This window comes from Acinonyx jubatus, chromosome E2 (genome assembly GCF_027475565.1).
Source record: "Acinonyx jubatus isolate Ajub_Pintada_27869175 chromosome E2, VMU_Ajub_asm_v1.0, whole genome shotgun sequence".
NCBI lineage: Eukaryota > Metazoa > Chordata > Mammalia > Carnivora > Felidae > Acinonyx > Acinonyx jubatus.
Window position 1 is genome coordinate 47104539 of NC_069396.1, and position 27047 is coordinate 47131585.

Sequence of the window (27047 nt, forward strand, 5' to 3'; positions counted from 1 at the left end):
ATTTGATAGTAGGTGAATTATAGCTCATTCTAAGCTGTTACTAAAAAAAATAAAATGAAATAAAAACGTTGTAGGAGAGAGTTAGCAATGCCTTTGTAACTGCCGCAGTAGTTGCCCACATTGTTCTGACACCTCGCCCCCACCCTGCACCCCTCCTCCCCTCCCCCCCTGCACCCTCCCTCCGATGGCAGTCACGTGGGCACTCTGCTCCCTAGGGGTGTGGGAAATGCAGGTTGTAGCTGGCCGTTCGGCTACCGCTTGAGGGTGTCTGTGACTCAGTTCTTTTCCTCAGGGGCATTCATTCTAGCATATTCCTTCCCCTTCACCCCCCACAACCCGTCACACCCAAGTCTTATTATTATTATTTTTTTTCATCTGTAACTATCCCTGGTGTGTCCCCTTCTCCCATTCCCAGCTTCTGCCCTGGTGCGGCTGGTCCGCTCTTTTGAGAGTCGCTTCCCCAGTCTCCCTGCCCTGGGCTGTCATTCTTGCCCTCTCTGACCCACCCTCTCCACAGCAGCCAAGAGGTCTTCCTGAAACACAGCTCTCATTCCCTCCCGCCCTCTCCTTAACCTTCTCTAGCTCCCTAGTGTATTATCTGTGCCCCACTAAACTGAGCTCTGGGAGGGAAGGCCTCTGTCTGTACTCAGAGCCAAGAAGAGTGCGGAGGCACATAGTAGATGCCCCAGTATGTAGGGAGCGAATGAATAGGGCCGGCTGAGGTGGGAATCAGGGAAGGCTTCTTGTGAAAGCGATGTTTCAGGAAAGCTTTAAAGGACGCGTCTCCAGGCGGGCAGCGAAGGGTGGGCCGGGCGTCCCAGGTAGGAGGAGCCGCTTGTGCGAAGCCCTGATTGTTGCAGAGCTGGGCCAAAACAGGGTTTGGCCCGGAGTGAGGGGCTGCGGAGAAGCTGCAAGGGGAGAGGTGCTGGGGGCGCGGGGGCTCATCAGAGCCTGTCCTTCAGATGAGCGCGAGGCCGTGCAGAAGAAGACCTTCACCAAGTGGGTGAACTCGCATCTCGCCCGCGTCGGCTGCCACATCGGGGACCTGTATGCCGACCTCCGGGACGGCTTTGTGCTCACGCGTCTCCTGGAAGTGCTGTCCGGGGAGCAGCTGGTGAGGGGGCCTGCGGGCCTGGGGGAAGGGGGCGGCCCCGGGATTCCGGGCTGGGCTACGACAGGGCCTGGCTAACCGACGTGTGGTGTGTTCTGGAAGAGCCCGATGGGTGAGCGGCCTCTTTGCTCAGGTGGGTGGGGCTATGGCCGGAAGTGGGGCTTGGGCGTGGGCAGCGTGGGGGCGTGGCTGGGAACCAAAGCTGGGCTCTGCCGAAGGTGAAGGCCGGGGATCCAGCGGACTCTGGGCTTGTGGTGGGGAGAAGCTCCGTGGGAAGGGGTGGGGCAATTGGAGAAGGGAGGGGCTTTATGAGAAGCGACTGGCCTGGGTAGTGCGGTAGCAAGAGGCTTGGCCGTAAAATAGGGGCAGGACCCTGTTGCAGGGTCTGTGGATGAAGGTGCAGTTGTCATCGGAAGGGGAGGCTTAGGTCGTGGAAATCTGGGTAACCAGACAGAACTCTGGAATGGGTCTGGCTTGTTTTTATATGAGTTGCTGTTGTATTTTTTTTTTAAGTTTATTTATTTTTGAGACAGAGAGAGAGCATGAGAAGGGGAGAGGCAGAGAGAGAAAGGGATAGAGGGAGAATCCCAAGCAGGCTCTGCACTGTCAGAGCAGAGCCCGATGCGGGACTTGAACCCACGAAGAACCAGATCATGACCTGAGCGGAAACCAGGAGTCCCATGCTTAACCCACTGAGCCACCCTGGCGCCCCGTGTTGCAGTGTATCTGGGCTTGGATGAGGCTTCACCACAAAGGGTGGGATTCTGAGGAGCTAGAGGTTCATTAAAGGACCAGAGCCTGGAGCTCCGAAGTCCTGTGGGGCATGGCTATAGAACAGAAACATTGGAAGTAATAGTGCAGCAAACCCGCGGAGACCTAGGGGAATGGGCGTGGCTCTAGGCCGAAGCCTGAAAGGGAGGCAGTGAGGGGCGTGGCCAGGGGCCAAACCTGGGAGGCCTGGAACAGAGGTCAAAGGCAGGGGACAGGAGTGTGGTTACCGGTAAGTTGCTGAGGCTTCTGGATAAAAGGTGGCCATCAGGTTGGATGTAGAACTTCAGTAGAAAGAAAGGGTGGGGACAGGAACTAGAATAATCCAGGAAGGGAACAGGCTCTTGAAAGGGTCTGGCTGGAAGGGGCAAAGACGTCCTTGGTCTTTGAGAAGACTGAAGGGGCGTGGCTGTGGTTTGGACATCCAGGGGGCGTGGCTATGGGGGGCGGACCTCGTTGGTAGGAGGCCGAGGGCACAGGGCCCTTGGCCAGGCCCTCCACCTCCCAACGCCCCTGCCACTCTAGCCAAGACCCACGCGAGGTCGCATGAGGATCCACTCGCTGGAAAACGTGGACAAAGCACTGCAGTTCCTGAAGGAGCAGCGCGTGCACCTGGAAAACGTGGGCTCGCATGACATTGTGGACGGGAACCACCGGCTGACCCTGGGGCTAGTCTGGACCATCATCCTGCGCTTCCAGGTGATCCCCAAGTGACCCCTGCCCAGCCCACCCTCCCAAGGTGTGGCCTTAGGAGGGCTTCCGCCACCCAGTCATCTGCTTATTCATTCATTCATTCATTCCAAAAATTTTCCTACTATGATCCAGGAACCCTATTCCAAGTGGTGGGGATGAAAATTATGATAAAAGTAATAATCATTATCACCACCACCACTGTGATCATTTATATATTTTTCACCCTGTTCCAGGCACTGTTCTAAGCACTTGTCATTTAATACACACGACAACCCCATAAGGTAGATACTATTTATTATATTTTACCAGGGAGGCAACTGAAGCCCAGAGAGGCAAGTAATATGCTCAAGGTCACACAGCTGGATAGTAGAGCTGGAATTCAAATCCAGTCAATTTTGTTTCAGTTCAGAAACAAAATCGACACATTTTCTGCCTTTATGGAGCTTACATTGTCGTGAGGGAGACAGACAATAAACAAACCCGTAAATACATAGACAAGAGATGTATGAGAAGTGGATAACTCTAGGTAAGAGCTATGCAGAAAATAGGTTATTTTTAATATATTTTTTAACTTTATTTTTGAGAGAGTGAGTGGTGAGGGGCAGAGAGAGGGAGAGAGAGAATCCCAAGCAGGCTCTGCAATGTCAGTGAGGAACCTGATTCGGGGCTGGAGCTCACAAACCTGAGATAATGACCTGAGCCAAAATCAAGAGTCAGAACCTCAATGGATTGAGCCAGCCAGGCGCCCAAGAATAGATTATGGTAAGGCAGTAAAAAGAATGCAAAATATCAGGTTGACAGTGTTGAGATTTTAGACTTGGTGGTCAGAGAAGGACTCTCTGAGAAGCTGATGGCTGCATGACATAAAATGAAGGGAGAAAGCATTCCAAACAGGAGGCACAGCCAGGATGCAAAGGCCCTGAGGGAGGTGGGAAGGAGCTGAAATGTTGGAGGTCCAGAAAAACCAGTATGTCTAGAGAATAGGAGACAAGGGGGAGCCAGGGAGGAGATGAGGTCAGAGGAGTTGACAGGGCCTAGGTGATCTGTGATTAGCAGTTTTGATTTTATTCTGTTTGAGATGGAGAGAAATTAGAGATTTTTATCAAAAGGATAGACATCATCAGATTTATTTATTTATTTATTTTAAATGTTTATTTAGTTTTGAGAGAGAGAGAGAGAGAGAGAGAGAGAGAGAGCACGAACAGGGGAGGGGCAGAGAGAGAGGGAGACACAGAATCCAAAGCAGCTCCAGGCTCTGAGCTGTCAGCACAGAGCCCGGGGCTCGAACCCATAAACTATGAGATCACGACCTGAGCCAGAGTTGGTCTCTTAACTGACTGAGACACCCAGGCACCCCAACATCATCAGATTTAGACAGATCCCTCTGCATTGGGGGTGATTGCCAAAATTGGGGGCTGGGAGCCCAGGGAAGAGACTGGAGCTGGACCAGGGTGGGGCCAGAGGGAGGCAGATAGGAAAGATGCCCTGTAATGGGAATGGGCAGGGGAAGGGGAGGGAGGGAGGCGTCCAGGCCAACATTCAAGGCTCAGGACCGGGGGGGATAAAGTGGGGTCACCCAGGGACAGATTTGAAGGAGGAGCAGATTTGAGGGACAGTGTGGGATGTGATGGTGATGAGGAATCTGATATCTAAAACATCAGGGGGAGCATTTAGGAGTCCACTGGATCATGGGAATAGAGCTCAAGGAAGGGGTGGGGGCTGGAGACAGATATGGTTGTTGCCAGTACAAAATCAAGGAATGAGACTAGGGGGCGGGGGGCGGGATCCCTGCTGGCAGCTGGAGCCCTGCACCAGGGGCTGGCACCTCTTTGGAACCTAGTTTTCTCCCTCGGAACCCAAATGCCAAACTCAGCTCTTGAGTCCAGGACCTAAGTCTCCAACACCCATCCGGGGCTCTTGAACCTGCTTTAGATTCTGGGTCACTGAGGACAGCATTGAACACCTACTAAGTGTGATACCGCAGAATACAAAACAAACATCCTGTGGTCCTAGAGCTTTAATAAGTTAGTGAGTGCATTAGTCTGTTAGGGCTGCTGAAACAAAATACCACACTCGGAGTGGCTTAAACAACAGAAATTTATTTTCTCAAGTTCTACAAGCTGGAAGTTCAAGATCAAGCTCCTCCTGATCAGTTCCTCCTGAGGCCTCTCTCAGCTTGCAAGTAGCCATCTTCTCTCTGTGTTCTCACATGGCTTTTTCCCTGTGTGCGCACATCCCTAGGATCTCTTCCTTTTTTTTTTTTTTTTTTTTTTTTTTAATAAGGACACCAATCATTTTGGGGACCTACCCTATGACCTCATTTAAACTTAATTACCTCCTTAAAGGCCCGATCTCTAAATACAGTCACAGTTGGGGGTTAGAGCTTCAACTTATGAATTTTGGGGGAGACACAGTTCAGTCTGCAATGGGGAGACAGTACACCAGATGAATAAATAACAGGTATGGTAGAAAAGGAGGATGTGAAATTTGAGTACACATACTGTGATTTAAAATCAAGTGGTTGGTGAAGGCCTCACAGAGGTGATATGTGAGAAAAGACCTGAAATCGGGGTGGAACCATGTGGGCCCCTGAGGGAAGGAACAAGCAGTGCAAAGGCCCTGAGGTGGGAAGGCGCTGGTGATTTAGTGAAGAGGATAGCAGGTCTCTGGAGCAGAGTGGGCTGCTGAAGAGGAGGTCAGAGGCATGACGAGGGGAAATTTACTTTTACCGTGAATGAGATGGACCCACGGAAAGTCCAGAGGATGGGAAACATGTGATCTGATCTGGGTGCTCACAGGGTCCCTCTCTGCCATGAGGAGAACAGACTGTGGGGTCAGGAGCAGGGAGGCCAGTCTGGAGGTGATTGTACTAGCCCAGGGGGAAATGGCTTGGATCAGAGAAGTGGCCCAGACGCCAAAGTATGGAGACTTCCCTGGAAAATGAGACCCTAGTCTGCAGCCTCCTCCTCCCCCAGTTGTGGATGTCCCGGTCCACTCCAGATCCCACCCTCACGCTCCTGAACCCCCAACCCCAGCCCGAAGCCGCCCCTCCCATCCCCTTTGTCCCTGGTAGCGGAGTGCACCAGCAGGTCCCAGGCACAAGCCCTCTGGGTCCCAGCAGCCATGTTTTATATCCTCACAGATTCAAGTAATCAAAATTGAGACTGAGGACAACAGAGAGACGCGCTCCGCCAAGGACGCACTGCTCCTGTGGTGTCAGATGAAGACAGCTGGGTAAGTGCACCCCCCACCCTGCGCCCGCACTGGGTGGGTGGGGCCCTAGCCTGATCTTGAGGGTCCCTTCTGGGACAAGAGTGCAAGGGACCGCCCAAGTCCTCCGTGTCAGAATGTTACATTTGAAGTTAATGAACTGGTAAATAAAATACGTCCACTCTTCTGACCTTGACAAATAAACCGGTGTAAGAATCTGGAAGGCCTGGTTCAAATTTAGAACTTGGGCTCCTCAGAAAACAGTGCTGGTTAGTGGTGGACCGTCCCAAGCCTGCTCGGTCTCCTGTATCTCATCCTGTACCTCGAGAGGCCTTGGGGGCACCTGTGTGAACACTCCAGCCCTAGTCCTGAGTCCTGGCCACCCCCACCCCGAAAGCAGCCTAGGACGGTCTACACCAGGGCTCTGGCAGCTCCCATGAGAAGTTCAGGCTCCTGGGTACCTTTGGTGGGGCTGAGAAGGGGGCCACTCAGGCTCTGCTGGGAAGTCTCCTGGTCCCCCAACCCTCTGCCCTGCGGGAGGGGCATGGCCTGAAACTCAGGTGCCCTCTGCCCCTGGGAGGAAGCGGAGAGCAGGTATGGATGGAGACTGGGCTTTCTCTGATGCTCAGCCTTCCGGGGCTGGCCGGCTGTCTTGCAACACTCTCTGTCTTTCCATGTGTCTGTCTTTACTTCTATGCCTGCTTTTCCTTGTTCCTGTCTCTCCCTCCCCCTTCTCTCTCCCTTCTTGTCTCCTCCCCTTCCTCCTTTCTTTCTCCATCTCTGTCTGTATCTTGCTTTCTCTCCGTCTCTCTTTTTCCGTCTCCTTGCCTCTTTCTTTCTTTCTTTTTTTCTTTCTTTCTACCTATCTATCTATCTATCTATCTATCTATCTATCTATCTATCTATCTATCTTTCCATCCATCTATCATATCATCTATCTACCCGCCCACCATCCATCTATGTCTCTCTCTCTCTCCCTTCTTCTCTCCTTCCCTCCCTCTTCCCTCCTGACTGTCTCCATTTCTGCCTCTGTCTCTCCCTTCCACGCTGCCAGTTACCCTGAGGTAAACATCCAGAATTTCACCACCAGCTGGCGGGACGGCTTGGCCTTCAACGCGCTCATTCACCGGCACAGGTACCACGTGGCCTGGGGCAGCCTGGCCCTGCCCTTCCCCCTCCCCCATGTCCCTTGGGTACACACCTGTACACATATGCATGTAGGTGGCACGCAGAGACGCAAGGACCCATCCCTTCACACTTACACGAGGCACACACCTGCACAGAAACCTGTCCAGGCCCCATAGTCTGTGTACACATGGAAACACACATCCCTCGTGCAGCTGCGTAGACACACGCATACTCATGCACATACACAGCCTGTGCCTGATGCTTCGATGCCTCCAGGGTGGAGAGCTCACCCCCCATGGATGGTCTTCTCTGGTGTGTGCATGGTGGTCCTTCCTCAAGGCAAGCCGCAGAGCCCCCCTTCCGGCTCCCTGTGCACCCACATTTCACACCCCAGGGCCTGGCGCTGAATTGGCTGAAAGGTGGGCATCCAGACAAGTTGAACCCACATCGTGACTGTCCATATGACAGATGAGGGAAACTGAGGCCCGGAGCCTGGGAGGGACTTGCTCTGGTGTGGTCGGAGTGGAACCCAGCCTTTTCTGCTGTGGACACATGTTCGTTCACAAGCCCTGCCTGTCACATACACACCCATACACTTAGGGAGACCCGTCCCCCCCACACAGTGAGAAACCCACCAGCTGTACCCATGTCATACTAACAACGGTAACATTTACTAAGTGCTTTCTGTACACCCGGCATTGTTCTAAGAGCTTTCCAATAAGTCATTTAATAGTCAGTGAGCCTGTGAGGCAGATGCTGTTATCATCCCCATTTTACAGATGAAAAAAATCGAGGCACAGAGAGACAAAATAGCTTACCCAGAGTGACAGCCAGACAGGAAATGGCCGAGCTGGGGTTTGAGCTGCGTGGGCTAGCTGTAGACCTCACACTTCTAACTGCTACGTAATACTGTTTAGCAAAGCACCCAAGTAGATGTGTGCATTGCCAAGTTGGTCCCACTCATTCGCACGCAGCACTCACGGCCACAGATAAGTGCACAGACGTGCACCAGCATACACAGCTTTCCCCTCGGGAGGCGGTGCCCCTCCTGCCCCTGGCTTTGGGTGGGGCTCAGGCCGGGAGGTCTTTCTGCCCGCTCGCCCCCTGGCTCTGGAGCCTGCCTGCTGCCTGCCCGCTCTGTGCCCCTGCCTAGGCCCGATCTCGTGGACTTCAGCAAACTCACCAAGTCCAATGCCAACTACAACCTGCAGAGAGCCTTCCGCACGGCAGAGCAGCACCTGGGGCTGACACGTCTGCTGGACCCTGAGGGTGAGCCCCCCACAACCCCAGCGGGACTTCCTCCTGGGGGGACCCCTGACCCCAATGCCAGCCCAAACTCCTCTCCATCCTGCTGCAACACCGTCCCAAACCCGAGTCCTTCTAAGTCCTGGCTCCCACCCAGCCCCTCCCCTTCTTCACCTCTAATCCCCTTTGCCCCCATCTTCCAGTCCCTTCCTTTCACATCTCTGTCTCCAGCCCCAGACTCATCTCCATTCCTGCCTCCAACTTGACCCCATCCCCTTCCCAACCCCAAGCCCAGTCAGCTCCCCCAAGCCCAACCCCCTCTCCCTCCCTAACTCCGGTCCCAGCTCCAGAGCCAACCCCACCCCCAACATTATCCCCTGACTTCAGCCTCATTCCTAATCCCAGACCATGCCAACACCGACCCACCAATCTCTAGAATAACAGCTGTTCCCTCTCTCTGAGAGTCTGCTCTGTGCCAAGCACATGGCTGGGAATTTTAGCAAAACTTCCTGCTTTTATCCTCACACTGACCTGAATGGATAGAACTTATCCATCCTGTTTTAATTTTTTTAATATGTATTTATTTTTGAGAGAGACAGAGCATGAGTGGGGGTGGGGCCAAGAGAGAGGGAGACACAGAGCCTGACGAGGGGCTCAAACCCACAAACCGCAAGATCATGACCTGAGCTGAAGTCGGACGCTTAACCGACTGAGCCACCCAGATGCCCCCTTATCCGTCCTATTTTAAAGTGATAGGAATGAAGTCTCAGAGATGTGAAGTCACTTGCCCAGTGCCACACTGAAAACCAGTACGTGGGACTTCTTGGGGGGGGGGGGGGAGGGGCAGAGAGAGAGAATCCTAAGCAGGCTCCATGCTGTCAGCGCAGAACCCGACGCTGGGCTTGAACCCACGAACTGTGAGATCGTGACCTGAGCTGAAACCAAGGGTCTGACGCTTAACCAACTGAGCTACCCAGGCGCCCCTACATGGGACTTCTGGTACCTATATTCTGTGTCTGGCACATGGTAGGTGTTTAGTGGATATTTGTTTCACCAACCATGAGTTGGTGGAGTAAGAGCTGAGTGTAATATTGTGCATTCAGTGGGCACATCAAAACGATAATTGGAATTTACTGAGTTTCTCCTCTGTGCCAGACTATTCTTTCTAAAACTTACAGTGCTCCTTTTTGGCAGGCACTGTGCTAATCCTCAGTCTTGCAATGGGGGAAACTGAGGCGAAGAGAAGTTAGGTCTGTTTCCTAAGGACATGCAGTGAGTAAGTGGTTGAACAGGGATTTAAGCACACGTTTCCTCCAAAGCCCACACCCTTGACCTCTGCCCTCATAAATAAATACATACATAAAATAAATTTATTTACTTATAAAATAAATAAATAAATAAATACACCTCGTAAATATTTATTGAGCTCCTACTGTGTGCTGGGCATGACCAGAACAATGGGAAAAAAGACAGGCATAGCCTTTGTCATCATGGACCTCAAACTCAAGATAAGGACATGATTGCATAAATGAATATTTAATTGCAGATGATAAGTTCCAGGAGGCAATGATAAGATGCCATGAGGAAGAGTAACAGGGGTGACCGACTCTACACAGGGCGAACAGGGAGGCTTATCTGAGGAAGTATAAGCTGAGTGGAGCCCTGAAGGATGAGTGGGAGGTAGGCATACAGAAGAGGGAACATTGTTCTACCTAGCGAAAACAGCATGTGCAAAGGCCCTGAGGTGGAAGGTAGAATGGTGTGTTCAAGAAGTAATTATGGATAATTTCTCTGGTGGTTTGTAGGTGTCAGGTACTGTTTAATCTCATGAGGTAGATCCCCATTTGGCAGATGCCAGAATTGAGGCGCAGAGGCTACTTGTCTTGCCCAAGGCCACACAGCTAGTAAGAGTGGGCTCTCCCTCCCTCCACCCTCACTGTCCTGCTCTCCCCTACTCTCCTTTACTCCCAGATGTGAACATGGAGGCTCCAGATGAGAAGTCCATCATCACCTACGTGGTCTCTTTCTACCACTATTTCTCTAAGATGAAGGCTCTGGCCGTGGAGGGGAAGCGGATCGGGAAGGTTTGGGGATCCAAGGGATGGGGTGGGTGGGAGCTTGGGAACCACCTGGGGGCACATCCGGGACGAGTCTGACCCCACCTTCCTTTGCTGGGTCAGGTCCTGGACCAGGTGTTGGAGGTGGGGAAGATCATCGAGCGCTATGAGGAGCTGGCGGCCGAGCTCCTGGCCTGGATCCATCGCACCGTGGGCCTCATCAGCAATCAGAAGTTTGCCAACTCTTTGAGTGGGGTGCAACAGCAGCTTCAGGCTTTCACGGCCTATTGCACACTGGAGAAGCCAGTCAAGTGAGGCCCAGCTCAGGAGGGAGGGCGGCAAGTGGAGGTCTGGAGGTGGGGGTCCTGAGCCCGAGCCCCTTCAGGTTTCAGGAGAAGGGGAACCTGGAGGTGCTGCTCTTCAGCATCCAGAGCAAACTGCGTGCCTGTAATCGTCGCCTCTTTGTGCCTCGGGAGGGCTGTGGCATCTGGGATATCGACAAGGTGAGGTCGAGCATGTGGAGGAGCGGCAGGGTTACTCCGTGGCGTCGTATAGGTTGTGCACTGCTCAAGGGAGCCATTTACACTGTAGACGTCCTGGACTGGATATTCATTCTGACAGTTTTCCAGCAGGAAAGTGTCACGAAGGAGCAATATCTTTTTCCAGTTTACATAAAGGTGCTGTAAATGCTAGGGGCCACCTCAGACAGAGAAGCCAGGGCCATTGAATTGTGGGGCGTTGTTGGGGTCTGACTGGCCTCCTCCCATCTCCCCAGGCATGGGGCCAGCTGGAGAAGGCAGAGCACGAACGGGAGGCCGCCCTGCGAGCTGAGCTGATCCGGCAGGAGAAGCTGGAACTTTTGGCCCAGAGGTTTGACCACAAGGTGGCCATGAGGGAGAGCTGGCTGAATGAGAACCAGCGCCTGGTCTCCCAGGTACAGGGTGCAGGACTTGGCTGTGGGTGAAAGGTGGGGGTGGGGGCAGGGAGGCATGCTGGGCTGGTGGCCCTGGGACCAGAGAGGGAGACTCGGTCTCCTGAGTAACAGAGAAGTGTTGGATTAATCTCCTAGGTGGCAAATGAGGGTGGGAAGGGAGAACTGGTCTCCTAAGTGAGCGGTGGGGGAGGGGGGCGGGCCTGATCGCCAAGGTAACAGGACAGTGAGGTTGGTCTCCCTGGGGAACTAGAGAGGACAAAATTAGGCTCATCAGAAACAGGGAGAGTATTTAATTAGACTCTTAAATGACAAAGGAGGTTGTAGCTGGTGTCCGGGGTAACTCAGGAGGATAGAATTGGTCTCCTAAGTAAGAGGGTAGGGTAGGCCTGGTCCCCCGTCTCTAGGGCAATGGGAGGATGGTGACTGTTTCCTGGGTGACAAGTTTAAGGCTAGATATGTAATGGAGCCGTGTGGAGCCGGTCTCCAGGGTAACAGAAGAAAGCGGGGCTGGTCTCCAGGGCAACAGGAAGGTGGGGCTGGTCTCCAGGGTTACTGGGGATGGCGGAGCAGGGTCAAGGTGGATAGCAAAGGAAACAGGTGAGCATCTGTGGCCTGCCCTGCCCCAGGACAACTTCGGGTATGAGCTGCCGGCGGTGGAGGCAGCCATGAAGAAACACGAGGCCATCGAGGCGGACATTGCAGCCTATGAAGAGCGGGTGCAGGGCGTGGCGGAGCTGGCCCAGGCCCTGGCGGCAGAAGGTTACTACGACGCCCGGCGCGTGGCGGCCCAGCGTGACAGCGTCCTGCGCCAGTGGGCCCTGCTGACCGGGCTGGTAGGTGCCCGGCGGACGCGGCTCGAGCAGAACCTGGCCCTGCAGAAGATCTTCCAGGAGATGGTGTACATGGTGGACTGGATGGAGGAGATGCAGGTGGGGCCAGCCCTGGGGGTCAAGGGTGGGCATGGTATGCGGGGAGGGCAGGGAGGGCTACAGACACCGAACGGGTTGTCAGGGAGCCGGAGAGGGACGGAGAGAGAGACAGGAAGAGGTGAGAGAGACAGAGAGATGGAGAGAGAGACAGGAAGAGGTGAGAGAGACAAAGAGAAAGAGACAGAGAGACAGAGAGAGAGACAGGAAGAGGAAGAGAACGAGAGACAAAGAGAGAGACAGAAAGACGCCGAGAGAGGCAGAAAAAGGAAGATCAAGGAAGAGACAGAGGAGGGGCGCCTGAGTGGCTTGGTCAGTTGGGCGTCTGGCCGCGGCTCAGGTCGTGATCTCGCCTCCGTGGGTTCGAGCCCCGTGTCGGGCCCTGCACTGAGCCTGGAGCCTGCTTCAGATTCTGTGTCCCTCTCTCTCTGCCCCTCCGCTGCTTGCACTCTGTCTCTCTCTCAAAAATAAAATTTAAAAAACATGTAAAAAAAAAAAAGAAGAAAGAAAAAAAAAAAGTCACAGAGATACAGAGCCAGAGGGAGCTAGGGACAGATAGAGACAGAGAGATTAAGCCAGAGGAAGATGGTGACAGTTTGAGAGAGAGAAGGGGAAATCAGAGAGAGATCAAACTAGAGAAGCAGGCACGAGGGTGGCAATGGAAATCTAAGCAGCCACAGAGAGACACATAAGAGAAGGAATCTTTTTGGGAAAGAGAGAGACAGGCTGCAGATACAGGTGCAGGGAGAGATGGAGATAAGGATGGAAACAGGAAAGACAGAGGCAGAGAGAGCGATGGAGGCAGAGAGCAGAGGGAGGGTGGCGCTGTGACAGAGACAGAGCGCAGGAATGTGGGGACAGACACAGGGAGTCAGAGAGAGCCAGCGCGAGATGTTGACGGAGGCCAGGAGATTGAGATAGAGATCCGAGTTCAAGGGATGGGGTGGAGGAGCACAAGAGTGGGCCTGACAATGTGGGGTGGGGCCTGCCTGAGGCCAGTGCCTAAAAGGTGCTCAGGGCTGCCCTGTCTTCTAGGCTCAGCTGCTGTCCCGGGAATGTGGGCAGCACCTGGTGGAGGCGGAGGACCTGTTGCAGAAGCATGGACTGCTGGAGGGGGACATTGCGGCCCAGAGTGAGCGAGTGGAGGCGCTCAACGCTGCTGCCCTGCGTTTCTCTCAGCTGCAGGGTGAGTCTGGGGTCGGGGATTGGGGTGAAGACTTCCAGAGCTGGTGCTAATGGAAGCAGAATGACCCCTAAGAGACAGAAGGAAGGAGTGAGCTCCTTGTCTTTGGAGGCATCCAAGCACAAAATAGGATCACCCTCCATCAGGGAATATCATGGGGGAAATTATTGCCTTGGGTGGAGGTTAGACCACATGATTTCTTCCTGCTTTGAGATTCTGCAGTAATAGTTCACATTTATTGAGCACTTGTGATTTTTTTTTTTAATGTTTATTTTATTTTTGAGAGAGAGAGAGACAGAGACAGAGCACTAGCAGGGGAGGGATAGAGAGAGAGGGAGACACAGAATCTGAAGCAGGCTCCAGGCTTTGAGCTATCAGCACATAGCCGGACGTGGGGCTCAATCTCACAAACTGTGAGATCATGACCTGAGATGAAGAAAGACGTTTAACAACTGAGCCACCCAGGTGGCCCCATTGAGTACTTGTTTTATGCTAAGCCCCTCACAGCCAAATCTCAGTGAATACCATGAAAAACCATGTGAGGTAATGTATAGTCAGGGCCTGTTCGGCAGCAAATGATAGAAACTCAACTCAGTTAGCTTAAGGAGAAAAGGGGAGTATCTTGGCCAGTGTAACTAAAGTGTCCAGGAAAAGGCAAAGTTGGCTTCAGGTATGGCTGGATCCAGGGATTGTCTGATGATGCTTTTAAGACTCTATCTCTCTGACTGTAGTCTCTATGTTTGTGTCACTACCAGGCAGTTCCTTCCCTTGTGGTGTAAATCTGGGGTCATTCAGCCCCATGTTTTCATCCTAGCAACTTAGCGGACCCAACAGGAGACAAGCCCCTTTCTCCCAATATTTCTGACAAAAGATTCCAGGAAAGCTTTCTTTAGCCCACTGTGGGCTCCATGCCCTCTGCTTAGCCAAGCATTGTGACCCCAGGCTCTGCACTGAGCTAACTGGCCACATCTATGTGACATGCCCAACCCATGGCCAAGAGTAGGGTTGGCTGTTTCCAAAGACAGGAATGGAGGAAGAAGAGGAGGGTGGAAAGCCATTACCAGCATCGGGGGCACGGATGCTGATAGGAAAAACCAAGACTGGCTCTAATAAAGGTTCTCATTTTACTGATGTCAATACCTTCTAGCCACAGACCGCCAGGAATCCCCCTGTTGTCAAACCAAGGTGGGTCTGTTGGCTTTTTGCACACACGCTGGAGAACCATGGAGCTTCTCAGTAGGAGGGTGTTAGGAAGGGGCTTGTGATAGGATGTGGGCTTGTGTTAGGTGATTTGGGGATGATTTATGCAGTGTCTTTTGCTGCAGATTGGATACTGTCTGGAGGTGGGAGTAATTAGGTGATCACCCATCTTAATCATTTTTTTTTTAACGTTTATTTATTTTTGAGACAGAGAGAGACAGAACATGAACGGGGGAGGGTCAGAGAGAGAGGGAGACACAGAATGTGAAACAGGCTCCAGGCTCTGAGCAGTCAGCACAGAGCCCTATGCGGGGCTTGAACTCACAGACCGCGAGATCATGACCTGAGCCGAAGTCGGACACTTAACCGACTGAGCCACCCAGGCACCCCCCATCTTAATCATTTTTATCCAGGTAGTGGGAGGAACAGGAGTTGGTAGCAGTCATTCAGCTTAGCTGGGTGAAGGGGCTGGATGATAGTTTCTGTGGCTTGCCCAGTGACCTCTTTTTTGTGTGTGCTCAGACGTGATTATGGAATGGTCTTGTTTCCATCCCATTCCACCATGGTCGCAGAGTGACCTTGTCTGAAGTTGGCGTCCTGAGAAACTGTGTCTCTAGCTGTGAGTGCTGACAAGGCTGCTTTTTTGCTTTCTTGCTGATGAGGAAACTAAGGTCCAGAACCGCAGAGCTCAGAGGGTTTAGGGCTGGCCTGTCTCACTCCTGTGTCTGGAGCCACAGCCCGTTGGAATCCGGAAGCATCAGTAGAAAAGGCAAGGCCTATCTGGCTTGCAAGATGGTGTGTGTGTTGGGGCAGGGGGAGGGGGGCGGTTCTCACCCTCATGGGCTGGGTCAAATGTTGAAGTCTCCTTCCAAGCTCCAGTGGGACATGCCCACCCTGGCTCAGCCGCTTACCCACATCCAAACCCCAGGACAGGCTCATTGAGACCCTCTCCTTCTTGTGAAGGTTTGTCCCAGGAGGCTCCTTCTGTCTTCTCCTTGTGAGATCTTGGTGCCTGGTGGCGGCCAACAGCACCACAAAAACAGCAAAGAGGCTAATGTGTGTTGTCATGGTGACAGGAGGGAGCAATGCCTCATAAGTGGTCCAGAGTGTGGCCTCCTGATCTGCCACTTCTTAGCTGATCCTGGGCAAGTGGCTTCCTTCCCTGAGCCTCAGTTTCTTCATCTGTAAGATGGGGCTCATAAGGATACTGCCCCATGGTGGCGTTGTGCCAGAGTCAGGTCTGGATACACGAATGCCTATTGTTGTTGATTATTCAGGTGGATGCCTTGGTATTTGGGTCAATTTCAGCGAATGTCCAGAATTCCAGAAATGGTGTATCCCATCTAGGGCAGTGTCTCTTGCAGTGTTTTGACCCAGTAAGAAATGTGTTTACCTCCTGACCCACAGTTCACACACACACACACACACACACAAATTATATGAAACAATACTTCCCCTTACCCCGCAAGTTGCATCCTGATATTTTCTAGTCATTCTATTCTATTCCATTAAAGCAACATTGGCAGCCAGCCATTAAGTTAATTTCACAGTTCTCTTGTCACAAACCAGAAGTCTAGGAGGAAGGTGAAATATTTGAAGAAACATGGGAGTTCAGGTCATCATTGAAGTTAAGAGATAAGGCAACAGAGGATGAGAGAGGGAACCCAGAAAATGGCTTAAGGATAGAGACACATCTGGGTGCCTAGCTGGCTCAGTGGATAGGGCATGCGATTCTTGATCTCAGGGGTGTAAGTTTGAGCCCCAGGTTGGGTGTAGAGATTACTTAAAATAAAATTTAAAAAAATAGTGGGGCACCTGGGTGGCTCAGTCGGTTAAGCACCCGACTTTGTTCAGGTCATGATCTCGCAGTTCGTGAGTTTGAGCCCCAAGTCAGGCTCTGTGCTGACAGCTCGGACCCTGGAGTCTGCTTTGGATCTGTGACTCCCTCTCTCTGCCCCTCCCCTGCTCACTCTCTCTCTCTCTCTCTCTCAAAAATAAATGAACATTAAAAAAATTTTTTAATTAAAAAAAAATAGAGACGTTCCATTTGGTCCAGTTCTGAAGGAAAGACAGTTTACAGATACTAGGATTCTCTGAATCTTAGTTTCTATACATCATTCAGTCAATAAGTCGCCGTTTTCATTAGGTTACTGCTCTGGGCTCCACCCCGTGCTAGGCAATGGTGAGGACACAGTGTGACGGAGACAGCCCTAGACCCTGCCTTCATGGGCCTCTCAGCCCAGTGGGGGAGACAGAACAGGCAGTGACATGCCAGAGGGGTCAGGGCAGGCAGGGATGGTGACCGTGGGGCACAGGCAGAGGTGCAGGGCTGGGATAAGAGAAGCCTGGGGGAGCCAGAGAAGGTTCCTGCTCCAGACAGCAGTCAGGGAAGGCTGCCTGGAGGAGGGGACGCACAACCTGGCACCTGATGATGCCTACCTAGCAAAGGACAGACAGGACAGGTAGCCTGTACCTCCCTTCCTTGGGCGCCCCCTGGCCCGTGCCCAACCCGGGATCCTCCCCTTCTCCTGGCCCAGGCTACCAGCCCTGCGATCCGCAGGTCATCTGCAACCGCGTGAACCACGTGCACGGCTGTCTGGCGGAGCTGCAGGAGCAGGCGGCGCGGCGGCGCGCGGAGCTGGAGGCCTCGCGGAGCCTGTGGGCGCTGCTGCAGGAGCTGGAGGAGGCGGAGAGCTGGGCCCGAGACAAGGAGCGCCTCCTAGAGGCGGCGGGCGGCGGCGGCGGCGCGGCGGGCGCTGCGGGCGCGGGGGGCGCGGCTGGCGGCGCGCACGACCTGTCCAGCACTGCGCGCCTCCTGGCGCAGCACAAGATCCTGCAGGGCGAGCTGGGCGGGCGGCGGGCGCTGCTGCAGCAGGCCCTGCGGCGCGGCGAGGAGCTGGCTGCGGCCGGCGGCGCCGTGGGCGCGGGCGCCGAGACGGTGCACCTGGCGGGCCTGGCGGAGCGCGCGGCGAGCGCGCGGCGGCGCTGGCAGCGGCTGGAAGAGGCGGCGGCGCGGCGCGAGCGGCGGCTGCAGGAGGCGCGGGCGCTGCACCAGTTCGGCGCCGACCTCGACGGGCTCCTCGACTGGCTTCGCGACGCGTACCGCCTAGCAGCCGCGGGCGACTTCGGCCACGACGAGGCGTCCAGCCGCCGCCTGGCCCGCCAGCACCGCGCGCTCACCGGGGAGGTGGAGGCGCATCGCGGGCCCGTGGGCGGCCTGCGGCGTCAGTTGGCGACACTGGGGGGCGCCAGCGGCGCCGGGCCACTGGTGGTGGCCCTGCAGGTGCGCGTGGTGGAGGCGGAGCAGTTGTTCGCCGAGGTGACTGAGGTGGCTGCGCTGCGGCGCCAGTGGCTGCGAGACGCCCTGGCGGTCTACCGCATGTTTGGCGAAGTGCACGCGTGCGAGCTGTGGATCGGTGAGAAGGAGCAATGGCTGCTGGCCATGCGTGTGCCCGATTCGCTCGACGACGTCGAAGTGGTGCAGCACCGGTGAGCACGCCCTCCTGGGACTTCCAGGTCCCCTTTCTCACGCACACAGCCTCGCCTTCGTGCATCAACAGTTCCCATTTTCTCTCAGCTGCGACCAGGGGTTCCAGTGAAATGGGAGTGATAATAGTCCCCACCTCACAGGTGACGAGTAATGAGTAAATACTTAATAGAACACTGAGCAAATACCTGGTACAGGGAGCATTTCAGGGGCGTTTGCTATCATTATGGGACTTATACTCACTTGGCGGGAAATTAAAACTTCTCAAGACACCGCAACCTGGCCCCTCCCCTGGGACTGCTGCGGTTCCTGCACAAATGTCACCTCCCTAGCTAATGAAATGGCTCTGACCCTGTCACTTTCTCTTCCATCACCCTGTTTTACATTTCTTCATAGCATTTACCCGCTGTGACACGTTACATACATCGGTCTGTTGGCTGACTTAGTAATGAATTGTGAAATTAGTGGATGAGCCGTTTTGTTCGCCTACTCATTCATTCAGCTGGAACTTATTGAGCTCTTGCTCTGTTCTCGGTCTTGTGCTGGGCATAGCTGAGACCCAGGCCTGGTCCCTGCCCTTACTGTGCCCACAATTACCCAAGCCACAGCTTTGGGCATTCGTTTTAAAAAAGGGATGACTGTTCCCAGCTTTAAAAAGATCTCCCTGGCTGCCACGTAGAGGGTATGTTGGAGGGGTTGAGAATGGTGGCTGGGAACCCAGAGAGGCACAAAAACCATGTGAGCCGAAACCGAGAGTCAGACGCCCATCCGACTGAGCCACTCAGGTGCCCCTGAGAAATGTAACACTTAAGGGACCGGTAGAAGGAGGAGGAGCTGGCACAGGGTCCTAAGAGGATAAGAATTAGAAGGAAATCCAGGAGAAGGCCAAGACGTGGGCAGGTCCCCAGGGTCCGGGCCTGCTTGAGCACGACCCTCCTCCTTCTACAGATTTGAGAGCCTGGACCAGGAGATGAACAGTCTGATGGGCCGTGTCCTGGATGTGAACCACACGGTTCAGGAGCTGGTGGAAGGAGGCCATCCCAGTTCAGATGAGGTGCGCTCCTGCCAGGACCACCTCAACAGCAGGTAGGCGGGGCCTGGCGCCTCAGGCCAGTTCTTTTCCTTCATTCTTTTCCTCATTCACTCAACTGTTGCGAGTCGAGGATGTGCAGTTTCGACACCCTGAGGTGATCGTGGCCACCTAGGAAGTCAGCAAAATCTTGGAGGAAAATGGTAAGACCCAGTGCTAGTGAGGATGTGGTAAAATGAGGATACGATATATTTTAGTGGAGTATTAATTGGCTTGTACAGATATGATTTACTGAGGATCTACTACCTGCCAGGAATTTTTCTAAGCGCTTTATATGCCTTGTTTTATCTTTTAATATCCCAGTTTCCATAGTAAAGTTTCCAGAATTCAGAACTCTTTAAAAATGGATACTCTGGTTTGTCTTCAGATCGTATAAATCTTTCGCCTTTTACTAAAAATGGTAACAAATTAATATCTTTCCCCCTTGAACACTACCAGCTGTTTTTCCAATGTGGGTAGGGTTCATAGATGAAGACAGATTCGGGGAGGCGGAATCCTTAATATGATTGATTACCCGGTACAGTAAGTAGGAGGTCAAACCTAATGCTGTCTGAATCTGGATCTGGGGCTCTTGAGCATCTTTTATTAGTCTTTTCAGCAACCCTTTGGGGCATAAATTGCTCCATGTTAGAAAAGAGGAAACTGGGGCTCCAGAGATGCGAAGACACCGGCCCAAAGTCACACAGCAAAGTAGGGAGGGTCAAGCCAGGATTTCACGTTGAGTTTGTCTGACTCAAAGCTATACTCTTTTTTTTTCTTTTCTTTATTTTTGAGAGAGAGAGAGAAAGCGCACACACGGTAGGGGCAGAGAGAGAGAGGGAGAGAGAGAAAGAATCCCAAGCAGACTCCACACTGTCCTAGCACGGAGCCCGATGCAGGGCTGAGAAATGTACCATGAGATCATGACCTGAGCGGAAAACAAGAGTCGCTTGCTCACCCAAATGAGCCCCCTCAGGAGCCCCTCAAAGACGGTATTCTTAACTGCTGTGCTGTAAGATTCCAATAACCAGTGATAACCTACAGAGGTAGCCTTGACACTCTCAAAGCATCAAGGTCTCAAATGACAACAACAAAGATTGACAGTGCTTAATAAGGTTATATGCCAAGTGCTTTAGCCACAAGATATCATTAGACGCTCAGTGAAATGGACATTATTATTCCCATTTTCCAGATGAGGAAGCTGAGGAGCAGCGGGAAATGATTTGCCCAAGGTCACATGATGAATCTGGCCAAAGCAGATCTTGAACTTGGGTCCTCTGATTTCAGAGTCCTAATCTCTGCTCTGTGGCATGTCCATTCTAGAGGGGACAGAGAGACAGTGAACAAATAAACAAATAAATGAACAAGATATTTAGAGAGTTCAAGAGACCTGGTAGAACACAACTGGGGGCTGGAGGTGATTTTAATTTTTTTTAATGTTTATTTATTTTTGAGAGAGAGAGAGAAAGACAGAGTGTGAGTGGGGGAGGGGCAGAGAGAAGAAGGGAAACACAGAATCTGAAGCAGGCTCCAGGCTCTGAGCTGTCAACACAGGCCCAGTGAAGTGTCATCACTTGCTTGAGGGCCCAAAGAAATCTGTATTTTTTCCCATTAATTTATTTTGATATAGAACAGATTTGCCTGTACATCATTTGATCCTCAGCACTTGGCTTGTGGAATGTACCCGGTTTCTATTTGCTGGATGCAACATAGTATTCTTACACTTTTTACACTGTGGGATCAGAATCCCTTTGCTCTCCTAAAAACTGTTCGGGGCCCCAAAGAGCTTGTTTTCGTGAGTTATATCTATCAATATTTACTGTGTTGGGAATTAATACTGGGAAATGTAAAGATATTAAGTTGTCTTAAAATAACAATAATAGAGGCACCTGGGTGGCTCAGTCAGTTAAGCGTCCAACTCTTGATTTCACATCAGGTTATAATCTCGAAACTTGTGAGTTCAAGCCCCGCATTGGGCTCTGTGCTGACAGTGCGGAGCCTGCTTGGGATTCTCTCTCTCCCCCCCTCTCTCTCTGCCCCTCCTCCACTCACTCTCTCTCAAACTAAATAAACAAACTTAAAAAAATAAAATAATAATAAACCCATTATGTTAATGTAACCAGCATACTCATATATTTTATGAAAAATAACTGCTTTTCATAACAAAAAATGTAGTGAGTGGCATTGTTTTGTGTTTTTGCAAGTCTTTTATGAAAAAAAAATTTTTAAGTTTATTTATTTTGAGAGAAAGAGAGCACAAAACTGGGGGAGGAGCAGAGGGAGAGGGAGAGAGAGGGAATCCCAAGCAGGCTCCGCACTGTCAGCATGGAGCCCCATGCTGGGCTTGAACTCACCAACCGGGAGGTCATGACCTGAGCCAAAATCAAGAGTTGGAGGCTTAACCAACTGAGCCACTCAGGCGCCCCACATCTCTTTGATGTCTGGCTGAAGAGAAGGCAGCCGAATTCTCGGATCTGCTTCTGTGTTCTGCCTTTTCTCACGCAGCCTCTGGAAAGTACCCTGGACACCAGGGAGAGAATAGGGAGAGGGCAAATAGCGTCTTAGTCTTAGCGTTATTACAAAGATACTTTTGACCTCGCTCAGCTTACATTTTGAGAAACGCTGCTCTAAGCAAGTGTGCCTTGTAGGGTTTTATTTTACACCAGCAGAAACTGGGGCCCAGCGAGATAAAGTGACTTTCCAAAGTCACACAGTGGCTGGGTTCTATCCCAGGTCGTTGGGCCCTCCAGGCCCAGGAGGAGTCCCTGTCCTCCTCAAGCCGCCCTCCTTCCCCCCACCAACCCCCCCGCAGGTGGAACCGCATCGTGGAGCTGGTGGAACAGCGCAAAGAGGAGGTGAGCGCAGTGCTGCTGGTGGAGAACCACGTGCTGGAAGTGGCCGAAGTGCGTGCCCAGGTGCGCGAGAAGCGGAGGGCCGTGGAGAGCGCGCCCCGAGCGGGTGGCGTCCTGCAGTGGCGTCTCAGCGGCCTGGAGGCGGCTCTCCAAGCTCTGGAGCCCCGCCAGGCGGCCCTCCAGGAGGAGGCGGCCCTGCTGGCCGTGCGCTTCCCGGCTCAGGCTGCGCGGCTGCACCAGGGTGCGGAAGAACTGGGCGCCGAGTGGGGCGCGCTGGCCAGCGCGGCTCAGGCCTGTGGCGAGGCCGTGGCCGCGGCCGGGCGCCTGCAGCGCTTCCTGCACGACCTGGACGCTTTCTTGGACTGGCTGGTGCGCGCCCAGGAGGCGGCGGGCGGTGTCGAGGGCCCCCTGCCCGGCAGCCTGGAAGAGGCCGATGCGCTGCTGGCTCGCCACGCGGCGCTCAAGGAGGAGGTGGACCAGCGCGAGGAAGACTATGCCCGCATCGTGGCGGCCAGCGAGGCGTTGCTGGCGGCCGACGGCGCCGAGCTGGGCCCGGGCTTGGCACTCGACGAGTGGCTGCCGCACCTGGAACTCGGCTGGCACAAGCTGCTCGGCTTGTGGGAGGCGCGCAGGGAGGCCCTGGTGCAGGCACACGTCTACCAGCTCTTTCTGCGCGACCTACGCCAGGCTCGGGCGGTGCTGCGCAACCAGGTGGCCGCTTCGGGGTTCACGCGGTGGGGGATTGTGGCGACGGGGGAAAATGTATGGAGGGAGTTTTTGCAGGGACCGCTGCGTTCGTGGCTTGTCCGAGGTCAGTGGGAGCGGGGAGGGTGTCTGGGATCGTGGGTTTGTGGCTCATCCAGTGTGAACACGTGTGGGCAGGTGTGTAACAGGATTTGAGGATTAGTGTTTTATCTAAGGTGGCTAACAGTGTGTGCACTATCCCAAGTCAGTAATGCAATGGATATACATTGCACTGGCTTCCTGCGTTTGTGGATTGTCTGGAAGGAAATAAGAAGGTGAGGTTAATCGATGATGGTTAATGGGGTTCAAAGATCTTGGGGTGGATGAGGGAGGATAAAGATTATGGAAACAGGTAATTCAGGCTGAGAGGTTATCTGGATCAGCAATTGATTGTGGATTATGTGGTTGTGGGTGCCCACATTAGCAGATAATCTTCTTATTGGGAATGGCAATGTGCATTCCTTATGGAGAGGGTAACTGTTTATGGTTTGAGAGATGAAGTGCCATGGTTATCTGGGATGAGCGCATCCATTGGGAGATCATTCTGGGATGGGAACCAAGTTTGAGCATTTGGACAAGACAGAACATCCTGTTTTCAGATTGCCCAAGAGTAGGTACCAAGCTTTGGAGATTTTAGAAAGGGTGACCACCAGTGCTGGTCATCTAGTGAAAGCTGACCCAGTTTGAGGGTTAACTGGGGGGACAGACAGGGAGCCCCCGGAATTCTGAGGATACTGAATATGGGAGGTGAGGTGGCCTTAAGAGAACCTTTCTAACCCACCCGTCTTACCAGTTAGAAAAATAATCCCAGAGAGGGAAAGAACTTCCTTGAAGTCACACAGCACCCAGTTCAGGCGTCATCAGTTAACCAAGTATTTACTGAGTGCCTCCTTTGTGCCAGGTACTATTCTGGGACTGAGCACACATTAGGAAACAAAACACAAAATCCCACCCTCGTGCAGCTGGCCTTCTAGTGTGTGTGGGGAGGGAGAAGATGATAAACAAGTAAATGCAAATATATATTTATGTATATGTATATATATATGTATATATATACATATATACATATATACGTATATATATACACACACACGATATATATAATATCATGTCAGGTAATGCTGTGAAAGATAATAAAGCAGGGTAAAGGGATATAACTGGGGTGCAGGGTGGTGTTTTTGGCAGATGGCCAGAGACCTAAAGAAAGTTAAGGAGCCCACTATGGGCATATCTGAAAGGAGGGACCAGCCAGGCAGAGGGACTAGCATGGGCAAAGGCCCTGAGGTGGGATCATGCCTGGCCTGTTGGATGCTAGAGTACAGTGAGCAAGGGGGAGGAGCGAGGTGGCAAGCCTCTCCCAGGTCCAGGACGGAATGGAGCAGGGCGGACCTGAGCACCACCCCTCCTCCTCATTCCCAGGAGGTGGCACTGTCAGGTCTGGAGCTCCCGGGCACGGTGGAGTCAGTGGAGGAGGCACTGAAAAGGCACCGGGATTTTCTCACCACGATGGAGCTGAACCAGCAAAAGATGCAGGTGGCGGTGCAGGCTGCCGAGGGCCTGTTGAGGCAGGGCAACGCCTACGGAGAGCAGGCCCAGGAGGCTGTGACCCGGCTGCTGGAGAAGTAGGTCCCTCGGACCCCAGAGGCACAGGGGGTGTGGTCTCGGCACAGGGGGTGTGGTTTGGGAATAGCGGGTGTGGTCTCGGCACAGAGGAGGGATCAAGAGGTCAGGGCTCCTCTGCTTTACATCATGATTTCTGCTTCTCTTCCCCTCTTGGATTTTTATTTAATTCCATACCGTTTTAAATTTGCTTTAAATTGATACTTTGCGGAAAGGTAACTCATGCTCAGAAACCCAAAAGATACACAAGGATATATAATGAAGTTGCTCTGCCAAGCCTGCCCTCAGTCTGAGGTAGCTGAACTGGTTGTTAACGTGTTGACTTCTTTTCCTGGATGCCCTGCATCTGCCCTGCCCTTCTGGTGCCCCGATCTAGCAGCTAAAGGCTAGAGCCGGGTTCTGTTCTAGCTCTCTAGATGGGACAGTGTCCCCTGCCATGCTGGTTGTCGGATATTGTGAGTGAGCACCTCCCTCTGGGCCCAACTGCCCAGTTTCCTAGGAAGCACACATGGTGTGTGTGTGTGTGTGTGTGTATGTGTGTGTGTGTGTGTGTGTGTGTGTCTTTCCTGCTGCTGTTGCACATTATCAGTCTCTTCTATCACCATCTGTCTGTCACCACCGCCCGGTCTCTTGTCTGTCCTTGTACTAATTAAGCAAAGACATTTACTGATATCTACTGTGTGCCAGGCACTATTCTAGTCCCGGAACAAAACGGTACCCGCCCCCCAAATTGCAGCCCTCAAGTAGAGTCCTTTATAGGGGCTCCTCTAGGCTGACTTTATCATCATCACTGTTTCTGCCCCTTGTGGTGAGCCACAAGGGCCCCACGCTGCTCCTTCTGTCTTTCCATCCTCTGATGGAAAGCATGCCTGGTCCCTCCACCACCATCCACAGCCCAGAGACCCCAGCCCTTCCTCTGTCTGGGGGTCAGGTGTCCTTTTCCTCTAAATTCATCTGGGACAATGCTGGAATTTTCTTTTTCTTTTTTTTTAAATTAAAAAATTTTTATTTTTGAGAGAGAGAGAAAGAAACAGAGCATGAGTGGGGGAGGGGCAGAGAGAGAGGGAGACACAGAATCAGAAGCAGACTGCAGGCTCCAGGCTCTGAGCTGTCAGCACAGAGCCCAACGTGGGGCTTGAACTCACAAACCGAGAGATGCTGACCTGAGCCAAAGTCAGATGCTTAACCGACTGAACCACCAAGGTGCCCCAAGGCTGGAATTTTGTCAAGGAAACTTTCATGGGGGTTCTGGTCCTGAAGGTATAAACTCATGATCTAGTGCTCCCAGCACCAGGCCTGGACCCACCCTTCCTTTACCCCACACTTCTTGAGTACCTGCTGTATGCCAGGCTCTGCAGAACGAAGAGGAGGATCCTGGTGGACTGCTCATTCTCTGATTCCCTCTTCCTTCCTTCCTTCCTTCCTTCCTTCCTTCCTTCCTTCCTTCCTTCCTTCCTTCCTTCCTTCCTTCCTTTTCTGTCATTAATTGCTCCATTCATTCTATCATGTATTCCGCAGACTCAGGTACTGAGTCCATACTCTGTTTCAGGCCCTGCGTGGGGCAATGCTGGGCGTGCAGCCATGACCAGGATAGCACATGACTCCTGCCCTCACAGAGCTCACATGCTTTCTTACAAGGATGGCCCAGAATGGTCGAGACTGGGATGGGAGAAATGCAGGGGGTTGTGGGAGCCCCAGGGTGATGTCTGCCCTAGGCTTGTGCTGGGTAAGGCTGGGAAACACAGCAGGAACTGAGACAGTTCTAATCCCTGCCTCCCTCACCCCCAGGTCACTGACAGTTGCCTAGGGACAGGTTTCCCACCCTGTGGAAGTTATTCTAAAACATCCATTTGCTAGGGTTTGGGGGGAGGGCTTTCCACACCCATAAGGGGGACAGAACCAGTGCAGAGCTGTGAGCTGGGGCCCTGACGTCAGACAGGGTCAGATGCTAGCCCCTGCTTTACCCCTCAACCTGTGAGATTCAGGGTGAGTCGTTTAGTCCCTCCATGTGCCTCGCATCACCTGGAACCTGGCCCAGTCCTGTGTGTGAAGTGTTCTCATGATCTGCACGTTGCACTTGAGAGGCTTGGTTAGGGGAATGGACTTGCCTAAGGTCACAGCCAGGATGTGACCCAGCCGGGATATGAAGGATGTGAACGCTGCTGTTTTCTCTCCCTCCCTCCCAGAAAGGAGGGATTTTCCTTGTTCCTAGAACTGATGCTAGGCAAGTTGGCTGGTGAAGGCCTGGAGGGATTATTTCAGTTCAATTTCAGAGGCATTTCCTATTTTCTGGCTCTTGAGCTGAGCCCTGGGCAGGAGGGAATCAGTACTTGGCTTGTTTGTCTCTGCCTTGTCTGGTTCCTCTGTCCAGCTCTACGCCGGGTTCCCTGTAGTTTTCTCTCACAAGCTTTGCCTCTTTGCCTCCATCTATCTGTATATCTCTGTGTCTCTGTTTCCTTCTGTGTCTCTCCCTGTTTTTCTCTACCTGCATCTGCATCTCTCTGACTCTTTATTCTCTTCTGCCTCCCTCTCTTTTTCATACACTTTACCTTTGTTTTTGTCATCTCTCTTTCTCTCTGCCTTCATTCATTCATGCATGCATTCATTCATTCATTCATTCAAGAAATATATATCAAGCACCTAAGGTGTGGCAGGCTCTTTTTCTAGGCATCGAGGATACATCTGTGACCAAAACAGACAAAAATTCCTGCTCTCACGGAATGACGTTCTAGTGGGGGAGATGTCATATGTGTATGTAACATATACAGTGTATTAGATAGTGCTAAGTTGGAGAGAGAACATTAAAGAAGAAAGCCAGGA

At 52.7% G+C, this 27047-nt stretch overlaps 1 protein-coding gene across 3 annotated transcripts in view; it reads left to right on the top strand.

Moving 5' to 3' along the window:
- Window positions 1-27047, top strand: part of SPTBN4 (spectrin beta, non-erythrocytic 4) — a 75646-nt gene that overhangs the window by 14431 nt on the left and 34168 nt on the right. For all 3 annotated transcript variants that reach the window (XR_008293490.1, XM_027044902.2, XM_053210121.1), the window contains 15 exons: window positions 963-1114; window positions 2405-2578; window positions 5715-5806; window positions 6837-6917; window positions 8064-8179; window positions 10127-10239; window positions 10336-10523; window positions 10598-10715; window positions 10988-11146; window positions 11773-12075; window positions 13108-13258; window positions 16993-17944; window positions 18891-19028; window positions 21824-22574; window positions 24027-24229. Coding sequence is in view for 2 of the 3 variants with exons in the window: in XM_027044902.2 (XP_026900703.2) it covers window positions 963-1114; window positions 2405-2578; window positions 5715-5806; window positions 6837-6917; window positions 8064-8179; window positions 10127-10239; window positions 10336-10523; window positions 10598-10715; window positions 10988-11146; window positions 11773-12075; window positions 13108-13258; window positions 16993-17944; window positions 18891-19028; window positions 21824-22574; window positions 24027-24229 (3691 nt within the window). In the remaining variant the exon portion in view is untranslated. The remainder of the gene's footprint in view (window positions 1-962; window positions 1115-2404; window positions 2579-5714; window positions 5807-6836; window positions 6918-8063; window positions 8180-10126; window positions 10240-10335; window positions 10524-10597; window positions 10716-10987; window positions 11147-11772; window positions 12076-13107; window positions 13259-16992; window positions 17945-18890; window positions 19029-21823; window positions 22575-24026; window positions 24230-27047) is intronic.